General features: G+C 36.3%; 1 protein-coding gene across 23 annotated transcripts in view; it reads right to left on the bottom strand.

The window, feature by feature from the left end:
* Window positions 1-26,887, bottom strand: part of CDC42BPA (CDC42 binding protein kinase alpha) — a 326,652-nt gene that overhangs the window by 61,558 nt on the left and 238,207 nt on the right. For 22 of the 23 annotated variants that reach the window (XM_089907440.1, XM_089907467.1, XM_089907431.1 and 19 more), the window contains 4 exons: window positions 16,633-16,757; window positions 3,325-3,430; window positions 2,751-2,899; window positions 1,201-1,292 (listed from right to left, as the gene is read on the bottom strand). In XM_089907440.1, coding sequence (XP_089763566.1) covers window positions 1,201-1,292; window positions 2,751-2,899; window positions 3,325-3,430; window positions 16,633-16,757 — 472 coding nt within the window. The remainder of the gene's footprint in view (window positions 1-1,200; window positions 1,293-2,750; window positions 2,900-3,324; window positions 3,431-16,632; window positions 16,758-26,887) is intronic. The other variant, XM_089907512.1, reaches the window with a different exon arrangement.

Below are 26,887 nucleotides of genomic sequence, written 5' to 3' on the forward strand. Positions count from 1 at the left end.
TAGTAAGTCATACTCTTCACTGGTCTCTTTTCTATACAAATTGCCTTTAGCGCCACAGGTCCTCCATGTCTTATATATTCTTTTTCCTCTACTCACTAAATAACACAGCTCCTTCCACTCTTCATACATGAAAATTAAGCTTGATTCTCATTTTAGCATGATGCTTTGTACTCCTAATCTGAGTTCCTAATTCACTTTTTCTGGGTTCCTTCCTTCCTTCTTGTTCACTAGGAAATTCAATCAACAAAAATTTAGCTACTACTTTTAATGGCTTTTTCATGTTAACTCCTTTGTGTGATTACCCTCTTTCCGCCACAATTTTAAAAGCAGATGCGGAGACCCAACCAGCTTTACGTCACTGTGTGTCACAGGACTGCGAAATGATAAGGCAGCACATAAGTACAACATAGAGCCTATTAACTAGTTCAGTATTCAGTCAGGAATACCGTCAGGAAAATGAATTTTTAACAACTATATATAAGAGATCCTTTCATTAAGATAATAACATTCTGAATTTTAAAAAATTAAATCTTCACATTCTTAATGCCCATGTTATGGAAAGAACGTTGAAGTTCATGTAATAAAGCTACCAAGCACTCTGAGTTACTTTTTACATTAATGAAAAAATGCTCAAGTAATGTTTTCAAGAAAATGGGAATAAATCCTGGAAAATCCCACAGGGCAAGCACTTTGAGTATCAAACATGGAAGAAGACACCGAAATGCCCAAATAATTCTTTGTCACTGAGCTGTCTTTCTAATACTGGATTAGGTTAATCTTTAGTTATTTCATACATTATTTCATCAACTACCCTGAGAGTGAATCCCCTATAACGTTTGAGAATAGTATAAAGTATATGATAAAAACAAATTTTTCCAATCATAAAAATATTCTTCATGATATAGTCCATGGTCCTGAAAAAACAGTCAAATTTATGGCACAGTGAGTTTTCTGTTAAGAAATCTTTAAACAATGCGTATCAAGTAAAACAAAATGACTCAGGAGACTTGTCTACCAAATATGTGTGTGTGTGTGTGTGTGTGCGCGTGCGTGCGCCATATACACATACATCTATAAATGAGTGCCAGAATTGTGTATGTGCACAATTCTCCTGCCTACACAGTAGGCTGATCCTTGTATAATAAAATGTATTCATAACAGAACATTAAGTCCTGGTTGATGCAAAACACATTCCCATACCCTTTTCAGATCTAAGCTCTTCAGTGTCCTTTATCAGTTGTTCAATTTCTGATAGCAGTTCCAAGTTCTTCTTCTCTGAATCTTTTAGTTTACTTAAGGGAAAAAAAGGAAAAGTGTCATTATTTTTCTTGTTGGTTAGTGAGCCATCATGTATGTAGTTGAACTTAATTGGTTTAAATGTCAGTCATGATAATGTAGGGAACTGAAAACTACTACAGGAAGGACAAATCTAGCCTGTCATCTATGCTTGCGTAAATAAAGATTTACTGGAACACAGTCAGGCTCATTCATTTATATGCTGTCTATGGCTGCTTTTGTACTCAACAGCAGAGCTGAGCAGACAGAAGCTATATGGCTTACAAGCCCCGAAGTATTTATTATCTTTCCTTTTATAGAAAAGTTGCTGGCTCTGAGCTACATTATTAAATTAAAAAATGTCATAAAATCAAAGGTTAATTTTAGAATTGTTAGACTTCTTTCATAGAGAACCATGAAAGTGACTAAACTTGTAATTTTCAGTTTGACTCACATTCCTGATTTATGAACAAATGTGTAAATTTATATGTCCTAAGCATAAGCAGAAAGATCACACTTATTCCAAATTACAATACAGAGAATGACATTTAGCAGTTCTTTATGTTGGGATCAATTCATACTCTCCAAAAACAGTTTTTTTCCATTTTCAATGTTACACTAGCACATTTCAGTAAAACATACTTAATTTATGATTGGATAATACATACCAAGAGCTTATAATTCAACTGGGGTGCTTCATACCATTAAAAACCGAATTTATGGGACTATATTTCTTTTCATGCTGAATGCCTTTGCAACATTTGGTATTTTTTCTATTTACATTTTGATTTGTAACATGAACTTTTTACTGTTCCTCTACATCACTTATTCCTCTATAACTTATTCTTGAACCAATCCAATTACGAGTTTCCTTTTATCATTTATTTATTCAGAGTATGATTTATTCTACTGTTGTGATAAGAATGGAGGGAATGTATTCATTAGCTAACTGTCCTGGACCTGTGGGGGATACACTTTTTTTAATACATAACATGAAAGAAAGGATAATTTAAGTATATTCTACCTTTATGAAATTTACCATCACTTGAAACTTCATTTGTAAAAAAACCTATGGTAGAGGCCAGAATTTTCAGATGACTATAGTTTGTTCTGACTCTATGCTGCAATTTTATACTAATGTGATATTCTTGAACAAAAGATTATTTTGGATTTAATAGAATAAAATTTGAGAGTGAATTTTACAAATAAGGGGAAAAGTAAATAACAGAATATTAATTAGTACTATTAATTCCACTTTAAGGACAAGTCAGAAACAAAGCTGTATTAAAATTGCATCACTGCACACAAGGCCTAAAATCATCAATTCATTTTCAAATATTCATAGTTTTTTTCTGGTCATCACTTAAAAAAAAAAAAGGTATAGATAGGTAGGAAACTAAACATGTAACTTCTCTCCAGAAACATTTGGACCAAATTAGAAATCACTCTAGTGGGACTATATTATTCAGTCTTACCATTCTGTTATGATGTTAGATGCTTTAACTTTATTCAGCTCTTCTTGGATGGCCTGCTTAGCTCTTATTTCTGCATCCAGAGCTGACTGCAACTCCAGTCTAGCTGACATATCCAGTTTTGCGAAACGACGCATTTTCCAGGGCATATCCTATGAAATAATATGACTGCGTTTTTAGCTCCATTCGATTTTATCTTTAACATTTAAGTTTAGTAATATAAGTGAATTTGGAAACTACTTAAAAGAACTATCTTTCCCTAAGTAAAGAATTTAAAAGAACTATTACTTGTGAAAATATATTATTTTTCATTAAATTCAGAAAAACTGTAGACTCACATTATAAATGCATTTATTTTTTATGGTTATTACCATTAATGGCTAGCCACACAAATTATAGTTAAGCAGCTATGTATTATAATTTCATAAACTGGAAAAACGTTGAATGATTTCTCATGAAAATCTTTACAGTAGGCAAAGCCTAGACAAACTGATGTAAGTACTCAGATTTATTAGTGTTTGCTGAGCCTTCCCACCGACTGATATAATAAGCCTGCTTGCTAAATGGCAGAGCTTACTGTTGCTCGGGTACCCAAGCTGGAGTTTCTTAAAGCTTCCAATTCTTCAGTCATTTTAGAAGCTAAGGCCTGAAGATATCCTCGTGCATCCTTTTCATCACTGACCCTAGAATACATGCAAATAAAGACAGAGATCAAGTACCAAAGTAAAACAGAAAACTTCAGTGAGATATATATTACTTTAAAGCATCATAAAGAAATAAGTGAAAAGTGACAGAAATTTAAAGATGTTCTTAATATCTTCTTTTAAAGGTCTACCACAGCACTACTGTCAACAAGCGGGAAATGGTTTACTGAACTGTTCAGTTATTTACAGATAAAGGTGGCCACGTTTAGAAAGGTCCAACTTATACATATCTGATAAATCAGTAAAACTTCACCCTTGAGCCACAGAATACTCTTTTAATCTAACATTAAACATACACACATACACACACATACACTCACATGATTTCTAAAGAATATTAAGATTTATTATTAGATTCCATTTTTTATCTTATGAAAACGCAACACACCCTTCTTAAAACTGAAGTACACTAAATTTAGAAAGTTTTAAGTAGAATATTTTGTAAAAAACAAAAATTCTGTGTTGTAATAAAGCTCTTTTGTTTTCTAAAATGGTCAATGATATAACAAAGAGAAAAGATTAAAGTCTACTGAAACTCAGTTTCTACAACCCCACCCCACCCCCACCCCACCCCCGCCCTGCCCCGGCTGCACCCCAAGGCATGTGGGATCTTAGTTCCCGGACCAGGGATCAAACCAGGGCCCCCAGCAGTGGAAGAAGTGGAAGCGTGGAGTCCTAAACACTGGACAGCCAGGGAATTCCCGAAACTCAGTTTCTATTTACTATTTTAAGGCTATCTTGCTGATGTAATTATATGATTTTAGAGAGAAATGTTTTCAAATTATATTCAATAAAATTCAGGCCATTAAATAGCCATGAGGAAAGTATATTTCAGGTAAATCAATACATATCTGTGATGCATACAGCAGACAAGTTTAAATCTTGAGGCTTGATTCAGCATCTGTTACAATTTAAACTCCTGAGGAGTTAAATTCATCTGTCTACCTACATATCACTCCATATCTACATCTTTTTGTTTTTTGGTTTTTTTTTGCGGTACGTGGGCCTCTCACTGTTGTGGCCTCTCCCGTTGCGGAGCACACGCTCCGGACGCGCATGCTCAGCGGCCATGGCTCACGGGCCCAGCCGCTCTGTGGCATGTGGGATCTTCCCGGACTGGGGCACGAACCTATGTCCCCTGCATCAGCAGGCGGACTCTCAACCACTGCGTCACCAGGGAAGCCCCCATATCTACATCTTAAAGAGGCCCTTTAAAAGGGGTTTGATCCCTTCTTCTCTCAGATGGGAAAGTGCTTTGGAGGACAAACAAAAGAATAAAGGAGCAAATAAAATCACTGTGAAGTTGCCCACTCTAGTGATAGCTACATATTCGTAGGCTCTACATACATGTATATATGTTCACAGCCTTTTAAAGAAAAGTGGCTTAAGAAAATATTAAGAAAGTTTGTGTATTGGGATGCTGTTTCCTTCTAAAATTCTTTAACTTTGGACACCACAAGTGACCACAATCTTTTCATTTAATCACCTAATCTATAACATAAAGAATAAATATAGATGGGGGAAGATTGTTTTTCCTCCAAAGACATTTTTTATTTCCCTCTAAAGACACTCAAGAGTAGCAATTAAGAAAACTATATTACCATTTAACCAGGCTAATAGGTCTCAGCCAGTGCTGGTTTAGTATCTCTCATAGCTCAGAGATCTTGGCTTATGCACATTTCCAGGAACCTATGAAATCCAGTGTGTTTTATTCACTTTGGAAATCAAACAACTCCATGTAAATTGCTATGATGTTGTTTGAAATATTATATAAAAAACAATACCTTCTAACTTTGCTTTTTATTTACATCTTGAATACATTCACATTCCCTTACCACTGTGGTCTTCCACTAATTCTCAACTTTTGATTAAACCTATGTCTATTTTCTTGCCTACAAAAAATTACTGAAGGGAAGGGTGATGAAAAAAGAAAAAAAAAAAGACTGTGTCAACTACACACTCATGCCATTTAAGTTCCACTAGGCCCTAGGTCTTGCACAACAATTCCTTTTCATAATCATTGTCTACTTCCAACCTAAATCTTAAAAACATCGTACTTTCTCCAACCCAACACCATCTCTTGCCCCTTCCTTCTAGGCCATCTGGTTAAGCTTACACTACTCATTCTCTTAACTTTTTTATTTTTTAAACAGGTTTAGGAGGAGCTTCAACATGGTGGAAGAGTAAGACGAGGAGATCACCTTCCTCCCCACAGATACATCAGAAATACATCTACATGTGAAACAACTCCTACAGATCACCTACTGAACACTGGCAGAAGACCTCAGACCTCCCAAAAGACAAGAAACTCCCCACGTACCTGGGTAGGACAAAAGAAAAAAGAAAAAACAGAGACAAAAGAATAGGGACGGGACCTGCACCAGTGGGAGGGAGCTGTGAAGGAGGAAAGGTTTCCACACACTAGAAGCCCCTTCACTGGTGGAGGCGGGGCGGGGGGGGGGAAGCTTCGGAGCTGCTGAGGAGAGCGCAGCAACAGGGGTGCGGAGGACAAAGCGGAGAGATTCCCGCACAGACGATCGGCGCCAACCGGCACTCACCAGCCCAAGAGGCTTGTCTGCTCACCCGCCAGGGCGGGCGGGGCGAGTCCGGGAAAAGGCCTGGAACTGCCGAAGAGGCAAGAGACGACTTCTTCCCTCTTTGTTTCCTGGTGCGCGAGGAGAGGGGATTAAGAGCGCTGCTTAAAGGAGCTCCAGAGACTGGCGCGAGCCACGGCTATCAGCGCGGACCCCAGAGACGGACCCCATGAGACGCTAAGGCTGCTGCTGCCACCACCAAGAAGCCTGTGTGCAAACGCAGGTCACTATCCACACCTCTCCTCCCGGAAGCCTGTGCAGCCCGCCACTGCCAGGGTCCCGTGATCCAGGGACAACTTCTCCGGGAGAGCGCACGGCACGCCTCAGGCTGGTGCAACGTCACGCCGGCTCTGCCGCTGCAGGCTCGCCCCGCATCCGTACCCCTCCCTACCCCTGGCCTGAGTGAGCCAGAGCCCCCGAATCAGCTGCTCCTTTAACCCCGTCCTGTCTGAGCGAAGAACAGACGCCCTCAGGCAACCTACACGCAGAGGCGGGTCCAATCCAAAGCTGAACCCCAGGAGCTGTGTGAACAAAGAAGAGAAAGGGAAATCTCTCCCAGCGGCCTCAGGAGCAGCAGATTAAATCTCCACAATCAATTTGATGTACCCTGCATCTGTGGAATACCTGAAAAGACAACGAATCATCCCAAACTGAGGAGGTGGACTTTGGGAGCAACAATATATATATATATATTTTTCTTCCTTTTTCTCTTTTTGTGAATGTGTATGTGTATGCTTCTGTGTGAGATTTTGTCTGTATAGCTTTGCTTTTACCATTTGTCCCAGGGTTCTGTCTGTCCTTTTTATTTTCTTAGCATAGTTTTTAGCACTTGTTATCATTGGTGGATTTGTTTTTCGGTTTGGTTGCTCTCTTCTTTCTTTCTTTTATTACCTTAAACATTTTTTTAAATAATTATTTTTATTTTAATAACTTTTATCTTATTTTATTTTATCTTCTTCTTTCTTTTTTTTCTCCCTTTTACTCTGAGCCATGTAGAAGACAGGCTCTTGGTGCTCCAGCCAGGCATCAGAGCTGTGCCTTTGAGGTAGGAGAGCCAACTTCAGGACACTGGTCCACAACAGACCTCCCAGCTCCATGTAATATCAAACGGTGAAAATCTCCCAAAGATCTCCATCTCCTCGCCAAGACCCAGCTCCACTCAACGACCAGCAAGCTACAGTGCTGGACACCCTATGCCAAACAACTATCAAGACAGGGACACAACCCATTCATTAGCAGAGAGGCTGCCTAAAATCATAATAAGGCCACAGACACCCCAAAACACACCACCAGACGTAGACCTGCCCACCAGAAAGACAAGATCTAGCCTCATCCACCAGAACACAAGCACTAGTCCCCTCCACCAGGAAGCCTACACAACCCATGGAACCAACCTTAGCCACTGGGGACAGACACCAAAAACAATGGGAACTACGAACCTGCAGCCTGCAAAAAGGAGACCCCAAACACAGTAAGATAAGCAAAATGAGAAGACAGAAAAACACACGGCAGATGAAGGAGCAAGATAAAAACCCACCAGACCTAACAAATGAAGAGGAAATAGGCAGTCTACATGAAAAAGAATTCAGAATAATGATAGTAAAGATGATCCAAAATCTTGGAAATAGAATAAATGCAAGAAACATTTAACAAGAACCTAGAAGAACTAAAGAGGAAACAAGCAACGATGAACAACACAATAAATGAAATTAAAAATACTCTAGAAGGAATCAATAGCAGAATAACTGAGGCAGAAGAATGGATAAGTGACCTGGAAGATAAAATAGTGGAAATAACTACTGCAGAGCAGAATAAAGAAGAAAGAATGAAAAGAACTGAGGACAGTCTCAGAGACCTCTGGGACAACATTAAACGCACCAACATTCGAATTATAGGGGTCCCAGAAGAAGAAGAGAAAAAGAAAGGGACTGAGAAAATATTTGAAGAGATTATAGTTGAAAACTTCCCTAATATGGGAAAGGAAATAGTTAATCAAGTCCAGGAAGCACAGAGAGTCCCATACAGGATAAATCCAAGGAGAAATACGCCAAGACACATATTAATCAAACTGTCAAAAATTAAATACAAAGAAAGCATATTAAAAGCAGCAAGGGAAAAACAACAAATAACACACAAGGGAATCCCCATAAGGGTAACAGCTGATCTTTCAGCAGAAACTCTGCAAGCCAGAAGGGAGTGGCAGGACATATTGAAAGTGTTGAAGGAGAAAAACCTGCAACCAAGATTACTCTACCCAGCAAGGATCTCATTCAGATTTGATGGAGAAATTAAAACCTTTACAGACAAGCAAAAGCTGAGAGAGTTCAGCATCACCAAAGCAGCTCTACAACAACTGCTAAAGGAACTTCTCTAGGCAAGAAACAAAAAACAAGGAAAAGACCTACAATAACGAACCCAAAACAGTGAAGAAAATGGGAATGGGAACATACATATCGATAATTACCTTAAATGTAAATGGATTAAATGCTCCAACCAAAAGACATAGACTGGCTGAATGGATACAAAAACAAGACCCATATATATGCTGTCTACAAGAGACCCACTTGAGACCTTGGGACACATACAGACTGAAAGTGAGGGGACGGAAAAAGATATTCCATGCAAATGAAAATCAAAAGAAAGCTGGAGTAGCAATACTCATATCAGGTAAAATAGACTTTAAAATAAAGAATGCTAAAAGAGACAAGGAAGGACACTACATAATGATCAAGGGATCAATCCAAGAAGAAGATATAACAATTGTAAATATTTATGCACCCAACATAGCAGCACCTCAATACATAAGGCAAATGCTAACAGCCATAAAAGGGGAAATCGAGAGTAACACAATCATAGTAGGGGACTTTAACACCCCACTTTCACCAATGGACAGATCATCCAAAATGAAAATAAATAAGGAAACACAAGCTTTAAAGGATACATTAAATAAGATGGACTTAATTGATATTTATAGGACATTCCATCCAAAACCAACAGAATACAGATTCTTCTCAAGTGCTCATGGAATATTCTCCAGGATAGATCATATCTTGGGTCAGAAAGTAAGCCTTGGTAAATTTAAGAAAATTGAAATCATATCAAGTATCTTTTCCAACCACAACGCTATGAGACTAGTTATCAATTACAGGAAAAAATCTGTAAAAAATACAAACACATGGAGGCTAAACAATACACAACTTAATAACCAAGGGATAACTGAAGAAATCAAAGAGGAAATCAAAAAATACCTAAAAACAAATGACAATGAAAACACAATGACCCAAAACCTATGGGATGCAGCAAAAGCAGTTCTAAGAGGGAAGTTTATAGAAATACATCCTACCTTAAGAAACAAGAAACACCTCAAACAAACATCCTAAACTTACACCTAAAGCAATTAGAGAAAGAAGAACAAAAAACCCCCCAAAGTTAGCAGAAGGAAAGAAATCATAAAGATCAGATCAGAAATAAAAGAAAAAGAAATGAAGGAAACGATAGCAACATGCAATAAAACTAAAAGCTGGTTCTTTGAGAAGATAAACAAAATTGATAAACCATTAGCCAAACTCATCAAGAAAAAAAGGGAAAAACTCAAATCAATAGAATTAGAAATGAAAAAGGAGAAGTAACAACTGATACTGCAGAAATACAAAGGATCATGAAAGATTACTGCAAGTGACTATATGCCAATAAAATGGACAACCTGGAAGGAATGGACAAATTCTTAGAAATGCACAACCTTCAGAGACTGAACCAGGAGGAAATAGAAAATATAAACAGACTAATCACAAGCACTGAAATTGAAACTGTGATTAAAAATCATCCAACAAACAAAAGCCCAGGACCAGATGGCTTCACAGGCGAATTCTATCAAACATTTAGAGAAGAGCTAACACCTATCCTTCTCAAACTCTTCCAAAATATAGCAGAGGGGGCTTCCCTGGTGGCGCAGTGGTTGAGAGTCCGCCTGCCGATGCAGGGGACACAGGTTCGTGCCCCGGTCCAGGAAGATCCCACATGCCGCAGAGCGGCTGGGCTCATGAGCCATGGCCGCTGAGCCTGCGTGTCCAGATCCTGTGCTCCGCAATGGGAGAGGCCACAACAGTGAGAGGCCTGCGTACCACAAAAACAAACAAACAAACAAACAAAATATAGCAGAGGGAGGAACATTCCCAAACTCATTCTACGAGGCCACCATCACCCTGATACCAAAACCAGACAAAGATGTCACAAAGAAAGAAAACTACAGGCCAATATCACTGATGAACATAGATGCAAAAATCCTCAACAAAATACTAGCAAACAGAATCCAACAGCACATTAAAAGGATCATACACCATACACCATGATCAAGTGGGGTTTATTCCAGGAATGCAAGGATTCTTCAATATATGCAAATCAATCAATGTGATACACCATATTAACAAACTGAAGGAGAAAAACCATATGATCATCTCAATAGATGCAGAGAAAGCTTTCGACAAAATTCAACACCCATTTATGATAAAAACCCTCCAGAAAGTAGGCATAGAGGGAACTTTCCTCAACATAATAAAGGCCATATATGACAAACCCAGAGCCAACATCGTCCTCAATGGTGAAAAACTGAAACCATTTCCTCTAAGATCAGGAACAAGACAAGGTTGCCCACTCTCACCACTGTTATTCAACATAATTTTGGAAGTTTTAGCTACAGGAATCAGAGAAGAAAAAGAAATAAAAGGAATCCAAATCGGAAAAGAAGTAAAGCTGTCACTGTTTGCAGATGACATGATACTATACATTGAGAATCCTAAAGATGCTACCAGAAAACTACTAGAGCTAATCAACGAATTTGGTAAAGTAGCAGGATACAAAATTAATGCACAGAAATCTCTTGCATTCCTATACACTAATGATGAAAAATCTGAAAGAGAAATTAAGGAAACACTCCCATTTACGATTGCAACAAAAAGAATAAAATACCTAGGAATAAACCTACCTAAGGAGACAAAAGACCTGTATGCAGAAAATTATAAGACACTGATGAAAGAAATTAAAGATGATACAAATAGATGGAGAGATATACCATGTTCTTGGATTGGAAGAATCAACATTGTGAAAATGACTATACTACCCAAAGCAATCTACAGATTCAATGCAATCCTTATCAAACTACCACTGGCATTATTCACAGAACTACAACAAAAAACTTCACAATTTGTATGGAAACACAAAAGACCCCGAATAGCCAAAGCAATCTTGAGAAAGAAAAACGGAGCTGGAGCAATTAGGCTCCCTGACTCCAGACTATACTACAAAGCTACAGTAATCAGTACAGTATGGTACTGGCACAAAAACAGAAATATAGATCAATGGAACAGGATAGAAAGCCCAGAGATAAACCCACGCACATATGGTCACCTTATCTTTGATAAAGGAGGCAAGAATATACAGTGGAGAAAAGACAGCCTCTTCAATAAGTGGTGCTGGGAAAACTGGACAGCTACATATAAAAGAATGAAATTAGAACACTCCCTAACACTACACACAAAAATACACTCAAAATGGATTGAAGATCTAAATGTAAGGCCAGACACTATAAGACTCTTAGAGGAAAACATAGGCAGAACACTCTATGACACAAATCATAGCAATATCCTTTTTGACCCACCTCCTAGAGAAATGGAAATAAAAACAAAAATAAACAAATGGGACCTAATGAAAGTTAAAAGCTTTTGCACAGCAAAGGAAACCATAAACAAGACAAAAAGACAACCTTCTGAATGGGAGAAAATATTTGCAAATGAAGCAACTGACAAAGGATTAATCTCCAAAATTTACAAGCAGCTCATGCAGCTCAATATCAAAAAAACAAAGAACCCAATCCAAAAATGGGCAGAAGACTTAAATAGACATTTCTCCAAAGAAGATATACAGATTGCCAACAAACACATGAAAGAATGCTCAACATCATTAATCATTAGAGAAATGCAAATCAAAACTACAATGCGGTATCATCTCACACCGGTCAGAATGGCCATCATCAAAAAATCTAGAAACAATAAATGCTGGAGAGGGTGTGGAGAAAAGGGAACCCTCTTGCACTGTTGGTGGGAATGTAAATTGATACAGCCACTATGGAGAACAGTATGGAGTTTCCTTAAAAAACTACAAATAGAACTACCATATGACCCAGCAATCCCACTACTGGGCATATACCCTGATAAAACCATAATTCAAAAAGAGTCATGTACCAAAATGTTCATGGCAGCTCTATTTACAATAGCCAGGACATGGAAGCAACCTAAGTGTCCATCAACAGATGAATGGATAAAGAAGATGTGGCACATATATATACTGGAATACTACTCAGCCATAAAAAGAAATGAAATTGAGTTATTTGTAGTGAGGTGGATGGACCTAGAGTCTGTCATATGGAGTGAAGTAAGTCAGAAAGAGAAAAACAAATACCGTATGCTAACACATATATATGGAATCTAAAGAAAAAAGAAAAAAATGGTCATGAAGAACCTAGGCGCAAGATGGGAATAAAGACACAGACCTACTAGAGAATGGACTTGAGGATACGGGGAGGGGGAAGGGTATGCTGGGACAAAGTGAGAGAGTGGCATGACATATATACACTACCAAACGTTAAATAGGTAGCTAGTGGGAAGCAGCCGCATAGCACAGGGAGATCAGCTTGGTGCTTTGTGACCACCTAGACGGGTGGGATAGGGAGGGTGGGAGGGAGGGAGATGCAAGAGGGAAGAGATATGGGGACATATGTATAACTGATTCACTTTGTTATAAAGTAGAAACTAACACACCATTGTAAAGCAATTATACTCCAATAAAGACGTTTAAAAAAAAAACAGTTTTAGAGGCAAATCTCTCATCTTTTCTTTGGCTAAGTCAAAATAATCAAGAAATATTTACTAAATACTGATTATTATGTAGACATATTAGGAAGACTGAAGAAGACATATAAGACATAGTCCTTAAAAAGTCTGGCAGTCAGCACAGACTTAGCGAACTTGTGGTTACCACGGGACAAGGGTTGGGGGAGGGACAGATTAGGAGTTTGGGACACTGCTATAATTAAAATAGATAACCAACAAGGACCTACTGTATAGCACAGGGAACTCTGCTCAATATTCCATAATAACCTAAATGGGAAAAGAAGTTGAAAAAGAACAGATACATATATATGTATAACTGAATCACTTTGCTGTACACTTGAGACTAACACAACATTGTTAATCAACTATACTCCAACATAAAATTAAAAAAAAAGTTTGTGAGTCAGGACACATATAGTAGAATGATTAAGAACTTGACTCTTGAGTCATATAGAACTAGGTTCAAATCCTAGCTCACTGTTTAGCAGTTGTATGTCTTTGGATAAGTCATTTACCCCCTCTAACTCTCCGTTGTCTCAGTTATAAGATGGGAATAACAATAGTATCTACTTCATAGGACTGTTATGATAACTAAATGAGAAAACATGTGAATTTTCAGCCTAATGCCTACAACATACTATTTTTTAATCACTGTAAACTATTACTACACAGGAATGAAAATTAATGAATGAGGAGTGTTTCAAATAATGTGAATGAATTTAAACAAAGGAAAATAAAAGTTTCACTATTGAAACCCTTTTCTGATTATTAAAACATTTTCCTGGTTGTCTTACACAGCTGTTTCCTCTATCTTCTACTGTTATCACCCTCACCATTATCCTTTCTATTATAAAACCCAACAACTTCAATGGCCTTATTTACTAGAAATTAAATTCCCAAATTTATATTTCTAATCCTAACCTTTAAGTCATCTTTTCTAAAGCATATTGGAAATCTGCACTCAGATATCTCAGAATGATCTCAGACTCACCAACAAACAAAAGAACAACTAAAATTGATATCATCCTCCCCAAAGCTGGTTCCTTCTCCAGACTTTTCTTACTTCAGTGATATCACCATTTTCTTAATCTCTCCAACACAGAGTTTCAGAAGTACTAATTCCTCCTCATCTCTTGCCCTTCATTTATAATTAATTGTCCTATAGATCCTTCTTCCATGTCTTCTCCATTTGTTCAGCTTCCCCCAAATTTCCTTCTATTTCATGCTGAATACCACTATGAAGAGTTACCTTCCTAATGCATCACCTCAATCAATTCCATAATCCGTTGCAGAAAAGCCTTCTCCTTCTTCTTATAAATAAATGAAGTTCTGATTCTTACCCAGTATTCATGTTAATTGTGCTGCAATAACTTTATTGGTCTTATTTCCTACTATTCTTTTATAGGAATAGTAGCACCCTTTATTGAACTCAGTGTTTTCAGAAAATGCATTATAGTTCCACTGATTACCCCCAACTTTCTTTAGCACCCAGTCTGAAGTAATTCTCCTCCATACTCATATAGAAAAATCAGTATTTGTACAATACATAAGACAACTTACATTTAAGTCTTGTTATTTATATCCAGCTCTGATCACATTAGTTTTTAAACTTTTAAATGTTACACTATAAGCTAGTACTTGAAGGCCAAGCACCCTATTTTACAGACCTTTCTATCTTCTATTATACCAGAAGAATGCATTATATGTGAGGAGATACATCTAAAAAATGAATCTTATGGACCAGCCTACTACTTCAACCTCTCCTCCTAGTACCATTTCAAAGAGAAAGAGAGAAGTCTTCTGATGAGTCAATGGTGAGAAGAAAGGTCCCTGTTCCAATACAGTGTGAGCAACAAGGTCTCCTTGACCTAAAAGGTTTTCTTTCACATGAAAAAGGTATTTCATAGGGAAAGGAAGAGGGAGCAGAGTAACGAGGCCATTAGAAATGCATTCAAATGAAGTCTTATATACATCAGTGTTTGTTTTATTTTAAAACTGTTAATTTGGCCAATGGAAACATTTAAACCACTGCATATCACAAGTTTCCAAAACCCTGTTTTGGCATTACTTCATTTTTTAATATACCAGATTAAAGAACCAGGAATAACCTGAAACTTCTGACCTTTATAAGCTTGCACAGAATATCTCAGAGATATAACTTTCAAATAGGTGAGAACTCTGAGGACAGTGAGCATATCTTTTACTTTTAGCCTATTAGGTATTTAATAATTTATTATCAAAAATATTAGTCCATTTCTAAATAATAGGTTTAATGCAAAGTGAATTCATTGTATTCCTGATTTCTTCTGCATATTTAACTTGAATGTGAAATGTGTAAAAAGAGTGCTTTGTAGTATCACACAAAAATTTTCATCTTCATCCTTTCTACTAACCCTTTCCAGATAGTCCATATTTGAAGCTTCTTTAAAGCTTCTTTACTAGAACCACTTCCCATTCCATCTGAACCCATCATGCAATCACTTGAAAAGATCAGTGGTCTAGGATCTCAGGCTTTGGCCAAATCAGTTTTGTCTTCTATAAAGTCATTTTCATTAACATCTTATTACAAATTTGATTACATAATAATGGAGTTACAAATGAAAAGTCATAATGTTTGATATTATAAGCACGGCTAAAGATTAAAATGATTTTGCTTCAGAAATGTAGAGTTTATGACAAGGATCTCAATTAAATATTAATGAACCATTAACTGTACTATTTGGAACACAACCATATTTCCACAATTTGGGCATTTTCCTTCAGATATGCATTCAACAGTCACATTCATAAGCTAAAGCTGAGTTAACATAAGAGCTCTATAGTTAAGTCAATATCAAAATATTTGAGTCATTTGGGTAAGATTACTTAAAAAGGCAGTGTTTATTCACTTATGATTTCATTTAAGAAAGAGGGTATTAAGCTGGTATTAGTAGGAAAAAATGCTTAGAGAACAAAAATAAGAGCATGATAAACTAACATTCTCACCAAATTATTGGTCTATAGATATTTGAAGAAACCAGTAGCTGTTTATATAAATAAAACATCAATAACATGCTAAAAAAGAGTCAGAAAGTTAAAAAAGTAAATATAAAAAGTTAGGCTATTTGCATTAGAAAATAAAGTCCCTGTTGGATTCTACTTTCTTCAAGTATTATAAAAATATACAAATTTTTACAAATACCAGAACAATCATTTGAGTTAATTAATATGAAAGTTACTAAGGCAATTATCCCAAATTAAATCCTAGGGGCTTAAAAACAGTTGATAAAACTAAACTGTAACCATTTAATGTTTTAAAAATGCCATGTGTGAATTAGTCTGTTATAATTATGAAAAGGGTGAAACCACATCTTCAGCTTGTAAAGTATTCTCCAGGCTTTCTGTTTCTTAAAGTAATCACAAATACAGCAATTTTGATCTTAGAAAGGAACTCTGATAGCTAGTGAATGAGTTTCTTCAGTTCTTTAAGGACCAACTGTCTTAGGAGACAATAACATTTTCTTTTCTTAGAAAGAAATATCAGCTTCCAATGAAACTGTGTAAAAGCTGATACGGAATATTTGATGGAGTTAGAGAAAAGAGGAAAATAAAAGACAACACAGAAGAAGCACAGAGCAGTAATAAATATTCCTCCTGGAATTCATACCAACTTGACTATATGGACAAAAATTACCCACAAAAACAGATTTAAGAGAGTACTCACCACTGAATTATTTCTGTGATTTGAGCTTCCCAATGTGCAACTGATTCCTTCTTGTCTGCTAGATCCTTTACCTCTTCTTCTAACTGCTGGTTGCATGTACTTAAGTTCTCATACAAAGTGGTAAGCTGAAAGGCAGTTTTAAGGTACTTAAAGACGTGTGGCTTTTAGGAACAGGAATTCAAGGTGCTCAGATGCCTCTTGTTAAATCTGGTAACTCAAAACTGCTTGTCTTTCTGATTTCCTATTATGATGCACCCTCTGGCCACTGAATGTGGAAACATCAAGTACTCTGAATTCTCCTTCTGCCTTTGCTTTTCCCATACTCCCCATATTGAATTGGTTCCATCTGTGAACATTCTCCATTTGCCTGAAGAACTCCCCAGTTCTGTTGGTAACAACATCTCTCATTTTTTTGTCTGAAAATATCTCTATGTCATCCTTTTTTAAAAATCTTATAATTTCAAGCATATACAAAAATGAACAGAAGAGTGTAAGTGAATTCCCATGAGCCCATCATCACTAACTTCAACAATTATCACCTCAATGTCAATCTTATTTCATTTGTACTCCTGTCTTCTTACCCTTTCCTCCGGTATTATTCTGCAGCAAATACCAGACATCATATAATTTTATCCATATATATTTCTGTGTATATCTCTAGAAAATAAGGCTCCCTTTTTACGTATAACCACAATATCATTATCATATTTAAACAAATTTATCAAGTTTCCTTATATTATCACATACCTAGTAATTGTTCAAATTTCCAGTTGTCTCAAAACATCAAAAGACTTAACAGTCTGTTAAATTGAATCATACCAACCAGTAAACGTAACTTAATGGTTGCTCTATCTTTTAAGTCTTTTTTACTTATAGGCTCCAGATTACTCCATTTGGGCTGCTGGAGTGGAATATCACAGTGTGAGTGGCTTAAACAAGAAACATTTATTTCTGATAGTTCTGGACGCTGGGGAGTCCAAGATCAACGCGCCAGCAGATTCAGTGTCTGGCAAGGCCCACTTCCTGGTTTGCAGATGGTCGTGGGATGAGGGAGCTCTGTGGGGTCTCTTTTATAAGAGCACGAATCCTATTCATGAAGGCTCTACCTTCATGACCTAATCATCTCCCAAAGGCTATACCTCCAAATAGTACTAGGTGTCAACATCTGAATTTTGGAGGGACACAAACATTTAGTACATAGCAGTTCCCCTCCAACACTTTAATTTTTCTTGTAATTTATTTGTTGAAGAAAGTAGGTTGTTTGTCCTGCAGAGTTCTCTACAGTCTGAATTTTTGCCTTCATTTTTGAAAGACACTTTTTGCTGTATATAATTTTCTAGGTTGGCAGTTATTTTCCTTTCTATTCCTTTTTATTATTTATAGATTCATTCCTTTTTATCCTGGGTTCCATTTTTTCTGTTGTAAAGACAGCTTTAAGTTTAGCTTTTGCTCCTTTGAATACAATGTGTCTTTCTTCTCTGGCTGCTTCTGGGATTTTCTTTGGTTGGTTGGTTTTTATCAATTTTTCTATAATGTGCCTAAGGGATTTAATTTCTATTTATCACTTTTAGGGTTTGTGGCATTTCTTGAATTTGTGGCTAAATACTTCTCAGAGGTTTTGGAAAATTATGGGCCATTAACTCTGCAAATATTGCTTCTACCACAGTCTTTCTTGTCTCCTTCTGGGAAAGCAAATATTTGTATGTCATCTTTTCATCACGTCTCCTATTTCTCACACCCCCTTTTATGTATTTCTGTCCTTTTTTCTTAATATATCTTTTAAATTTTATTATTTATTTAACTTATTTTTGGCTGCGTCTGGTCTTAGTCACGGTGCGTGGGATCTTTGTTGTGGTGCGTGGGCTCTCTAGTTGTGGCGTGCAGGTTTTCTCTTCTCTAGTTGTGGCACATAGGCTCCAGGGCACATGGGCTCTGTAGCTGTGGTGTGCAGGTTCCAGAGCACATGGGCTCTGTAGTTTGCAGCACATGGGCTCTAGTTGAGGCATGCAAGCATGCAAGTAGTTGTGGCATGCAGGCTTAGTTGCCCCATGGCACATGGGATCTTAGTTCCCTGACCAGGGGTCGAACCAGCATCCCCTGCATTGTAAGGTGGACTCTTTACCACTGGACCACCAGGGAAGTCCCTGTATTTCTGTCCTTTTAAATCTATATCCAGACTTCAGTATGGGAAGTTTTTTATTTACCCCTTCCTTTCTTTGGTTCTTTCCAATCTACTGTTAAAATTTTCTGTTGGGATTTTTCATTTATTTTATTTTTCACTTCTAAAGATTTACTTGACTGTTTTGTATAGATTCCAGTTGTCTGCTGAAGTTCTTCATCATGTTTATTTTCTTGAATATATCATACAGTTATTTTAAAGTTCAATTAAGAAAATTCCAATACTCGGAACTGTGTGGGTCTGTTTATACTGACTGCCTCGTTTTCTTCTCATTTATTCTTTTCTTACTTTGTTTTTGCTATTATACTTTTATATCTTGGTTTTCTTTGGTTGTATCTCTCGGTATGCATTGTAATTTCTTACTGCATGCCACATATAGTGTATGAAAATTTCAGAGATAATTTGAGGCTCTATATAATATCTTCCTCCAGAGACTGCTTACTTTTACTTCTGGTAGGCAATTAGACAGATCATGGGTTCAGTTACTTAGAGGCTGGGTTTTAGTCACTGAGAGGGCTCATCTCTCTCGGGTTCACCCTTATTTCTAAAATGTAGCCTTTTCGATGAGTTCAATTGAAAGCTTGAATTGATTACCAAGGATCCTGCACCTTGGTGGGCATTGATTTCAGTTTTTCTCTCTAAACTTGTGATACTGTGGAATACTGTGCTCAACTTCCTGGATTCTCTGCTACAGCTTTCATATCTGCAAATGCCTCAAGAGGAAAACTGGCACTGAATGCTGGGCTCATCTCTCTGTACTACTCCTTTCTAAAGGATCTGGGTCAGTGAAGTCTCGGCTGCCTTCTTATCTCTCCAGTGCCTTCCTGCAGATGAATACTTCCAGGCAGTATTGCTACAGTGTTAAAAACATTTTTTTAAGTCCAGCTTTATAGCTCTTCTTGGTGAGGTGGTAGGTATGATGTAAGCTAATCTGTCACAGAAGCAAAAATTCTTGTTTTAGTTTTTAAAAGTTCATGATAAAATATTTGCATACAATTTTTATTTCATGGCTACATTTTTCTGATAAATGGTCTCAAAATGCCATTAGTTATTACTATTCCTTTCTGATATATTTGTAGAGATATTGTGTTAGTTTTCTTTCTGATTACTCAGCTTGAAGGAGATGAATCTTTCCTACAAGAATTATTATAGGTTTGTGAAGATGAGGGGCCATGTGATGGTTAAATTTATGAGTCAACTTGATTGGGTCACAGGGTGCCTAGACATTTGGTCAAACATTCTGGTTGTGTCTATGAAGGTGTCTCTGGGTGAGATTAACATTTGAATTGATTGACTGAATAAAGCAGATTACCTTCCTAATGTGTATGGTTCCCATTCAATCAGTTGAAGGCCTGAATAGAAAAAAAGGCTGACCCTAGTAAGAGGGAATTCTTCCTGCCTGACTTGCTTTCAAGCTGGGACATTGGATTCTGTCCTTGGTCTCTTACTGAAACAGTGGCTCTTCCTGGGTCTGACATAAGAAACTATTGCTATGATTTACATCAGAGAATGTTTTGCCTATGTTCTCTTCTAGGAGATTTATGGTATCAGGTCTTAATATTTAAGTCTTCAAGCCATTCTGAGTTTATTTTTGTGTATGGTGTGAGGGAGTGTTTTAACTTCATTGTTTTATATGCAGCTGTCCAGCTCTCCCAACACTACTTGCTGAAGAGACTGTATTTTCTCCATTGTATATTCTTGCCTCCCTTGTTGAAGATTAATTGACCATAGGTGTGTGGGTTTATTTCTGGGCTCTCTATTCTGTTCCACTGATCCATATGTCTGCTTTTGTCAGCCAATACCAAGCTGTTTTGATTACTGTAGGTTTGTAGTATTGCCTGAAGTCTGGGAGGATTATGTCTCCAGTTTTGTTCTTTTTCCTCAGGATTGCTTTGGCAATTCTGTTTTTTGTTTTGGTTCCATATAAATTTTAGGAATATTTGTTCTAGTTCTGTAGAAAGTGACATGGGTAATTTGACAGAGATCACATAAAATCTGTAGACTGTTTTGGGTAGTATGGCCATTTTAACAATATTAATTCTTCCAATCCAAGAGCATGGGATATCTTTCTATTTCTTTGAATCATTTTCAATTTCCTTTATCAATGTTTTATAGTTCTTAGCATATAAGTCTCTCACCTCCTTGGTCAGGTTTATTCCTAAATTTGTTTGTTTTTTTATTGATGCAATTTTAAAAGGGGCTGTCTTTTCACTTTCCCTGTCTGAGATTTCATTGTTAGTGTAAAGAAATGCAACCGATTTCTGTATGTTAATCTTGTATACTGCTACCTTGCTGAATTCATTTACTGGTTCTAGTAGTTTCTGTGTGGAGTCTTTAGGGTTTCCTATATATGGTATCATGTCAGCTGCATACAATGACAACTTTACCTCTTCCCTTCCAATTTGGATATTTTTTATTTCTTTTTCTTGTCTGACTGCTGTGGCTAGGATTTCTAATACTATGTTGAACAGAAGTGGTAAGGGTGGGCATCCTTGTCTTGTTCCAGATTTTAGCAGAAAGGCTTTCAGCTTTTCACCTTTGAGTATTATGTTGGCTATGGGTTTGCCATAAATAGCTTTTTTTTTTTTTTCCGTACGCGGGCCTCTCACTGTTGTGGCCTCTCCCACTGTGGAGCACAGGCTCTGGACGCGCAGGCTCAGCGGCCATGGCTCACAGGCCCAGCCGCTCCGCGGCATGTGGGATCTTCCCGGACCAGGGCACAAACCCGTGTCCCCTGCATCGGCAGGCAGACTCTCAACCACTGCGCCACCAGGGAAGCCCCATAAATAGCTTTTATATGCTGAGATATGTTCCCTCTATACCCACTTTGGAAAGAGTTTTTATCATGAACAGATGTTGAGTTTTATCAAATGCTTTTTCTGCATCTATTGAGATATCATGTAGTTTTTGTCTTTTCTTATGTTGATGTGGTTTATCACACTGACTGATTTGCATATGTTGTACCACCCATGTAACCCTGGGATGAATCCAGCTTGATCATGGTGTATGATTCTTTTTATGGTTGTTGGATGTGGTTTCCTAATATTTTGTTGAGAATTTTTGCATCTATATTTATCAAAGATATTGGCCTGTAATTTTCTCTGCCAATAAATTGGACAAACTAGAAGAAATGTACAAGTTTTGCCAACTCCCTAATCTAAGTTCATCTGGAATTCTCCTAATGACCCAGGTTTTTTCTGGTGTGTGTTTTTAACCTGTACTTCCATGGGAGATAGGCAGTTTTAGCACAAGTCACAATGCAAAGCTTCATTTCTTCCCCTCTGCCAAAAGACAAATTACTTTTTGCATTCCCCATTTAATCCTATCCTCAACCTCATTGTCTTCTTAGAAAGAAAAAGGGTCAGAGAACCTGTCACTACCAACACACATCGTTATCTGCCTATTGAGAACAAGGAACTTACGTTTTGTACTCCAGGGTGTGCTATTTACCTCTAAAAATGTATTTTACCAGCTATTTTCTTTTTATAGGTTTATTAAGGTATAATTTACATGCTATAAAATTCACTCATTATAACACTTATGGTTTGATGATTTTTAGTAAATTTAAACATTTGTGCAATAATCACCACAATCTGGTTTGGGAACACTTCCAATACCTGAGAAATATCCCTCAAGCTGGTTTGCAGTCAATCCTGGCTTCCACCATGAGTTCTAGGCATCCCTGATCTATTTTCTGTGTCTATAGTTTTGCCTTTTCTAGAAACATAATATCAATGAAATCATACAATATATAGTTTTTTGTATCAGGCTTTTTTCACTTATCGTATTATTGAGGTTCAACCACAGTGTTGCACATATCAGAAACTAACCCCTTTTTATAGCTGGGTAGTATTCTATTACATGGATATTAGTACACTTTATTTATCCGTTCACTACTTGATGAACATTTGCATTGTTTCCGGCTATGTGCTTTTATGAATAATGATGCAATGAACATTCATATACAAGTTTCTAAAGGGACTATGCTTTTAATTCTTCTGGATAAATATCTAGGAGAATTTCCGAGTTATAGGGTAAGTGTATGCTTAACTTTTTGAGAAATTTCAAAACTGTTTTCTGAAGTAGTTATACCATCTTGCACTTCTACAAGCAGTGTAGGAGTTTCAGTTCCTCCATATCCTTGCCAACAGCTGGTATGGTCACTGACTCATTAACTCTTGAGCCTGTACAACAATATGTTACTATGGTTTAACTTGCATTGTTCCTAATGACTAATGATAGTAAACATCTTTTCACGTGCTTATTTGTTATTCATATATCTGCTTTCATGAAATGTCTTTTCAATTTTCCCCCCATTTTTTTCCATTGGGTTGTTTGTATTATTTCTTATTATTGAGTTTTAAGAGTTCTTTATACATTCCAAATATAAGTCTTTTATCAGATAAATTGTTTGAAAATCTTTTCTCTCCATCTATGTATATCTTTTCATTTTCTTAATGTTGTCTTTAAATTTTGATGAGGTCCAATTTATAATTATTTTTCTCTCAAGAGTTGTGCTTTGTGTCATATCTACAAAATCTTTGACTAACGCCAAATCACAAAGATTTTCTCCTATGCTTACCTCATATTTCAGTTTATGATCCATTTTGAATTAATTGTGTATGTTATGAGGTAAGGATCTAAGTTAATTTTTTACACATAGATATCCAGTAATTCCAGCACCATTTGTTGAAAAGATTGTCTTTTTCCCATTGAATTGCCATGGTACTTTTGCTGAAAATCAATCAACCATAAATATGTCTTATTTCTGGACTCTCTACTCTGTTCCATTATGCCAATGTTACCGTCTTTTGATTACTATAGATTTACAGTAAGTTTCAAAATTCTGTAGTGTAAATCCTCCAACTTTTGTACCCCTCGCCTCCCCACCCCCCCAAATATTTTTGCTATTGTAGATCTTCTGTATTCCCATATAAATTTAAGGATAGGCTTGCCAGTTCTAACAAAAAAGCCTAGCAAAATTTTGATAGTGATTTCCCCAAATCCATAGATCTATTAGGAGAGAACTGTAGTCCTAACAATATGCAGTATATCTCTCCATTTGCTTAGATATTCCTTAATTTATCTCAGTAATGTTTCGTAGTTGTCTTCCTTTGGTTAACTCTGGGAGCTCTGAAATGTCTGTTTTCAACAACTGTGTCCACTTTGAAACTTTTTTTTCCTTGAGCAGATTCATCAATCTCTTCATGTTAGCATAGCCAGAAGTCTACCAGCTATTTTGGAGAATGTTTTTTGCAGATGCAGTGTCTTCACTAATTCCTACAACACATCCTTTTCTGATCACCATTGCTTTTGACTTCCAATTAATCTGTGATTGGGGTTTCAGTTGGAGATTTGCAAGAAGAGGAGGAAATACAAATTTTTGCACTGTCATGTTACAGTAGTTAAAAGGAGTCTTAAATAGATGTGTTTAGTATTTGTCAGGAAAAGTTAATCTTTTCATTCTTACTGAATTAAAGCAGAGGGGCTCTGGAGCCAGACTACCTGTGTTCCAATCCATCCTGCCACTCCCTAGTTTTGAGATTACAAGAGTAGCTTAATCTCCCTTTGCCTCAATTTCCTCATCTGTAAAATGGTAGGAACAATAGGGTATACCTCACAGAGTTATTGTGAGAATTATATGGTTTATATAAAGTAACTCAGGAGAGGGCCTGCACAAAGTAAATTCTACCTAAGTATTACTTCATTTTGCATGTTTGGGAATGAGAAGGTTTTACTATTTGTAAATTGACATACCTGGCTTACGATAATTATAAGACTACACAGAAATATGGAAAAATGCTCATGTTTTAAATGAAACGGCAGATTAGAAAATAAAATGTATATATGACTGAAATTATGTAATAATACATATACAACAAAACCTGGAAAGGAACATATAAAAGTAAAATAGTTGTTTCACGTTAATGAAATCATAGGTAACTTTTATGTTGAATATTTTCCACATTTTGTGTAATTTTGCTTTTATGTAAAATAATCATTTAAAAACAAGATACAAATGATAATATTTTCTTACTGGAAACCATTTGCTTCCACTCCTTGGCATATGGCTAATTTTACTTGCAATAAGTTACCTTTAATAGAAACTTTGAATACAGACTTCTGAAAGTATCAACAAACTTTTTTCTATTTCCTTTTTAATTTTTATTTTTGAAGTTAAAAAAATCTGACTATCAGACTCTATTAGTTATATAAGTTTCAAAATTAACATACTAATTGCTTTTTGGTTTCTATATCTGAAGTTCTGTTGAGAAGGGATTTGGTTTTCTTCAAGCAGGTTCCCAATGGAACAGTTGGTGTAGCAATCGCAAAGGTATTCTTTGGTTATCCTTCTTGGGGAAAATACCCAATTCAACCAAACCAAAAAATGAATAAATGGAAAGAAACAGTGAAGATGTGCAGTTAGGTGGACTGACAGAGAAGTAAAGCTGAATAAAAGGACCAAAAATAGAGAAGAGGTTCAAATGGAAGAAGACCCAGATCCTCCCCTATTTCTCCAGAAATAAACATTTCCTGTTATCATTTGTCACTGAATACTTGCCAACCATATGATATGCTCTCAAAGTTCTGTTCACATCCTTTACCACATCTTTCAATTTAGCAACACAAGGTAATATTCTAGTTTTTATAAAATTAGGAGATAGGCTTTTATTTTTATCCTTCAGATCTCATCAAAATCAAAAGAGTATTGTTTAAAAATTATTTCTAAAGATGTATTTCTGGTAAACTTGCCAGAACTTTATGGTTAATAATGAAATGAAACCAAGAGGTGAATACAAGATTTGATCTACATTCGATTTGATTATATCACAATTCAATTTTTCTATAACTATAATACCATCTTTTACTAGGTAATTTGCTTATAACCTCTACATGAAGTGACCTTCTAGAGTTTAATTATATTTCTTACCTCAAGGTCACTCTTTTTTTTTTTTTTTTTTCAAGGTCACTCTTAACAGAATCTTAAAATTCTGTCTGGTAGACAGAAATGATGTTTAATTTTGTAGTCATATTGGTTAAGCCCATTAAATAACACTTATGTGACCTATTTGGATAAAGTTTAAATACTGTTAGTTTTATTTTAGTGGAAATAACTAAGAGTTATACAATACTGTTCATACAGTATTCATAGTTAAAAAATAATTTATACTACTATTTGGCCACTTCCCACAGTGTCTGTGTGCATCAGCTTTGTAATTACGAAATAAACTAACAAAGTTCTTTCTCAAGTAGTTTGTGACCAAACAAGCAAAGTCATTTTTAAATGCTTAGAAAATTGAATAATCATTGGGAAAATAGTGACAGAAATAAAAAGAAATATGGAACACAATGGAAAATTGAGATAGAATGAATGAAAAGTCTCTCTTTTATGACTATTTAGCCATTGTCTTTCAACGTGTTACTGAAATGACTTAATTGAACATAATACTTTTACTTCAGGAAAATCCTTGAACTCATTACAAAGCACAGTTATCCAAACCTTATTATTTAAAAGTAAGTAAAACTATTAAAACTGCTGATTAATATTAGGATTTTTACAGCTGTTAACAACTGGGACAAGAACTGCAGAATGATGTCAGTTCAAGGAATCTGAGATACTAAATGGAAAAAGATTCCTTTAAGTATTTAAAATTTTGTTCATAAATCTAGCTGTTTTAATCTAGGTTTAATCTATGGTTCAGCTCTTTATTCAAGCTGTAGAGTTTACAGGCAGAGTTGGTTTCTTTGGCTTCTTAACTACCAATGGTATTACTTCTAGCTATTATCAGTTCTCCATCATGAATATGACATCAGAACTGTCAAAATTTCTCTAGTTTGGCTTAATTGTTCCTGTTCTTGCCAAAGACAGGCCTTAGCTTAGCCATGACAAAGTGATTAATAGTTAAGAGAGAGATGGAAAGTGAAATAAAGAACAGGGGCTCAAAAACTAAATGGGACAAAGAATAAGATGAGGTAAGCCGAGTCCTCTCTCCAAGAAGACTCCTGTACAGATTGGTAAAATGAAAAATTGCCTGTACATAGAAGCAATCCTCGCCTTTAGGAGGAATATTAAAT

The sequence above is a fragment of the Delphinapterus leucas genome, chromosome 1 (genome assembly GCF_059928025.1).
Source record: "Delphinapterus leucas isolate spDelLeu-1000000601 "Yukka" chromosome 1, BTC_Dleu_Yukka2, whole genome shotgun sequence".
NCBI classification, from domain to species: domain Eukaryota; kingdom Metazoa; phylum Chordata; class Mammalia; order Artiodactyla; family Monodontidae; genus Delphinapterus; species Delphinapterus leucas.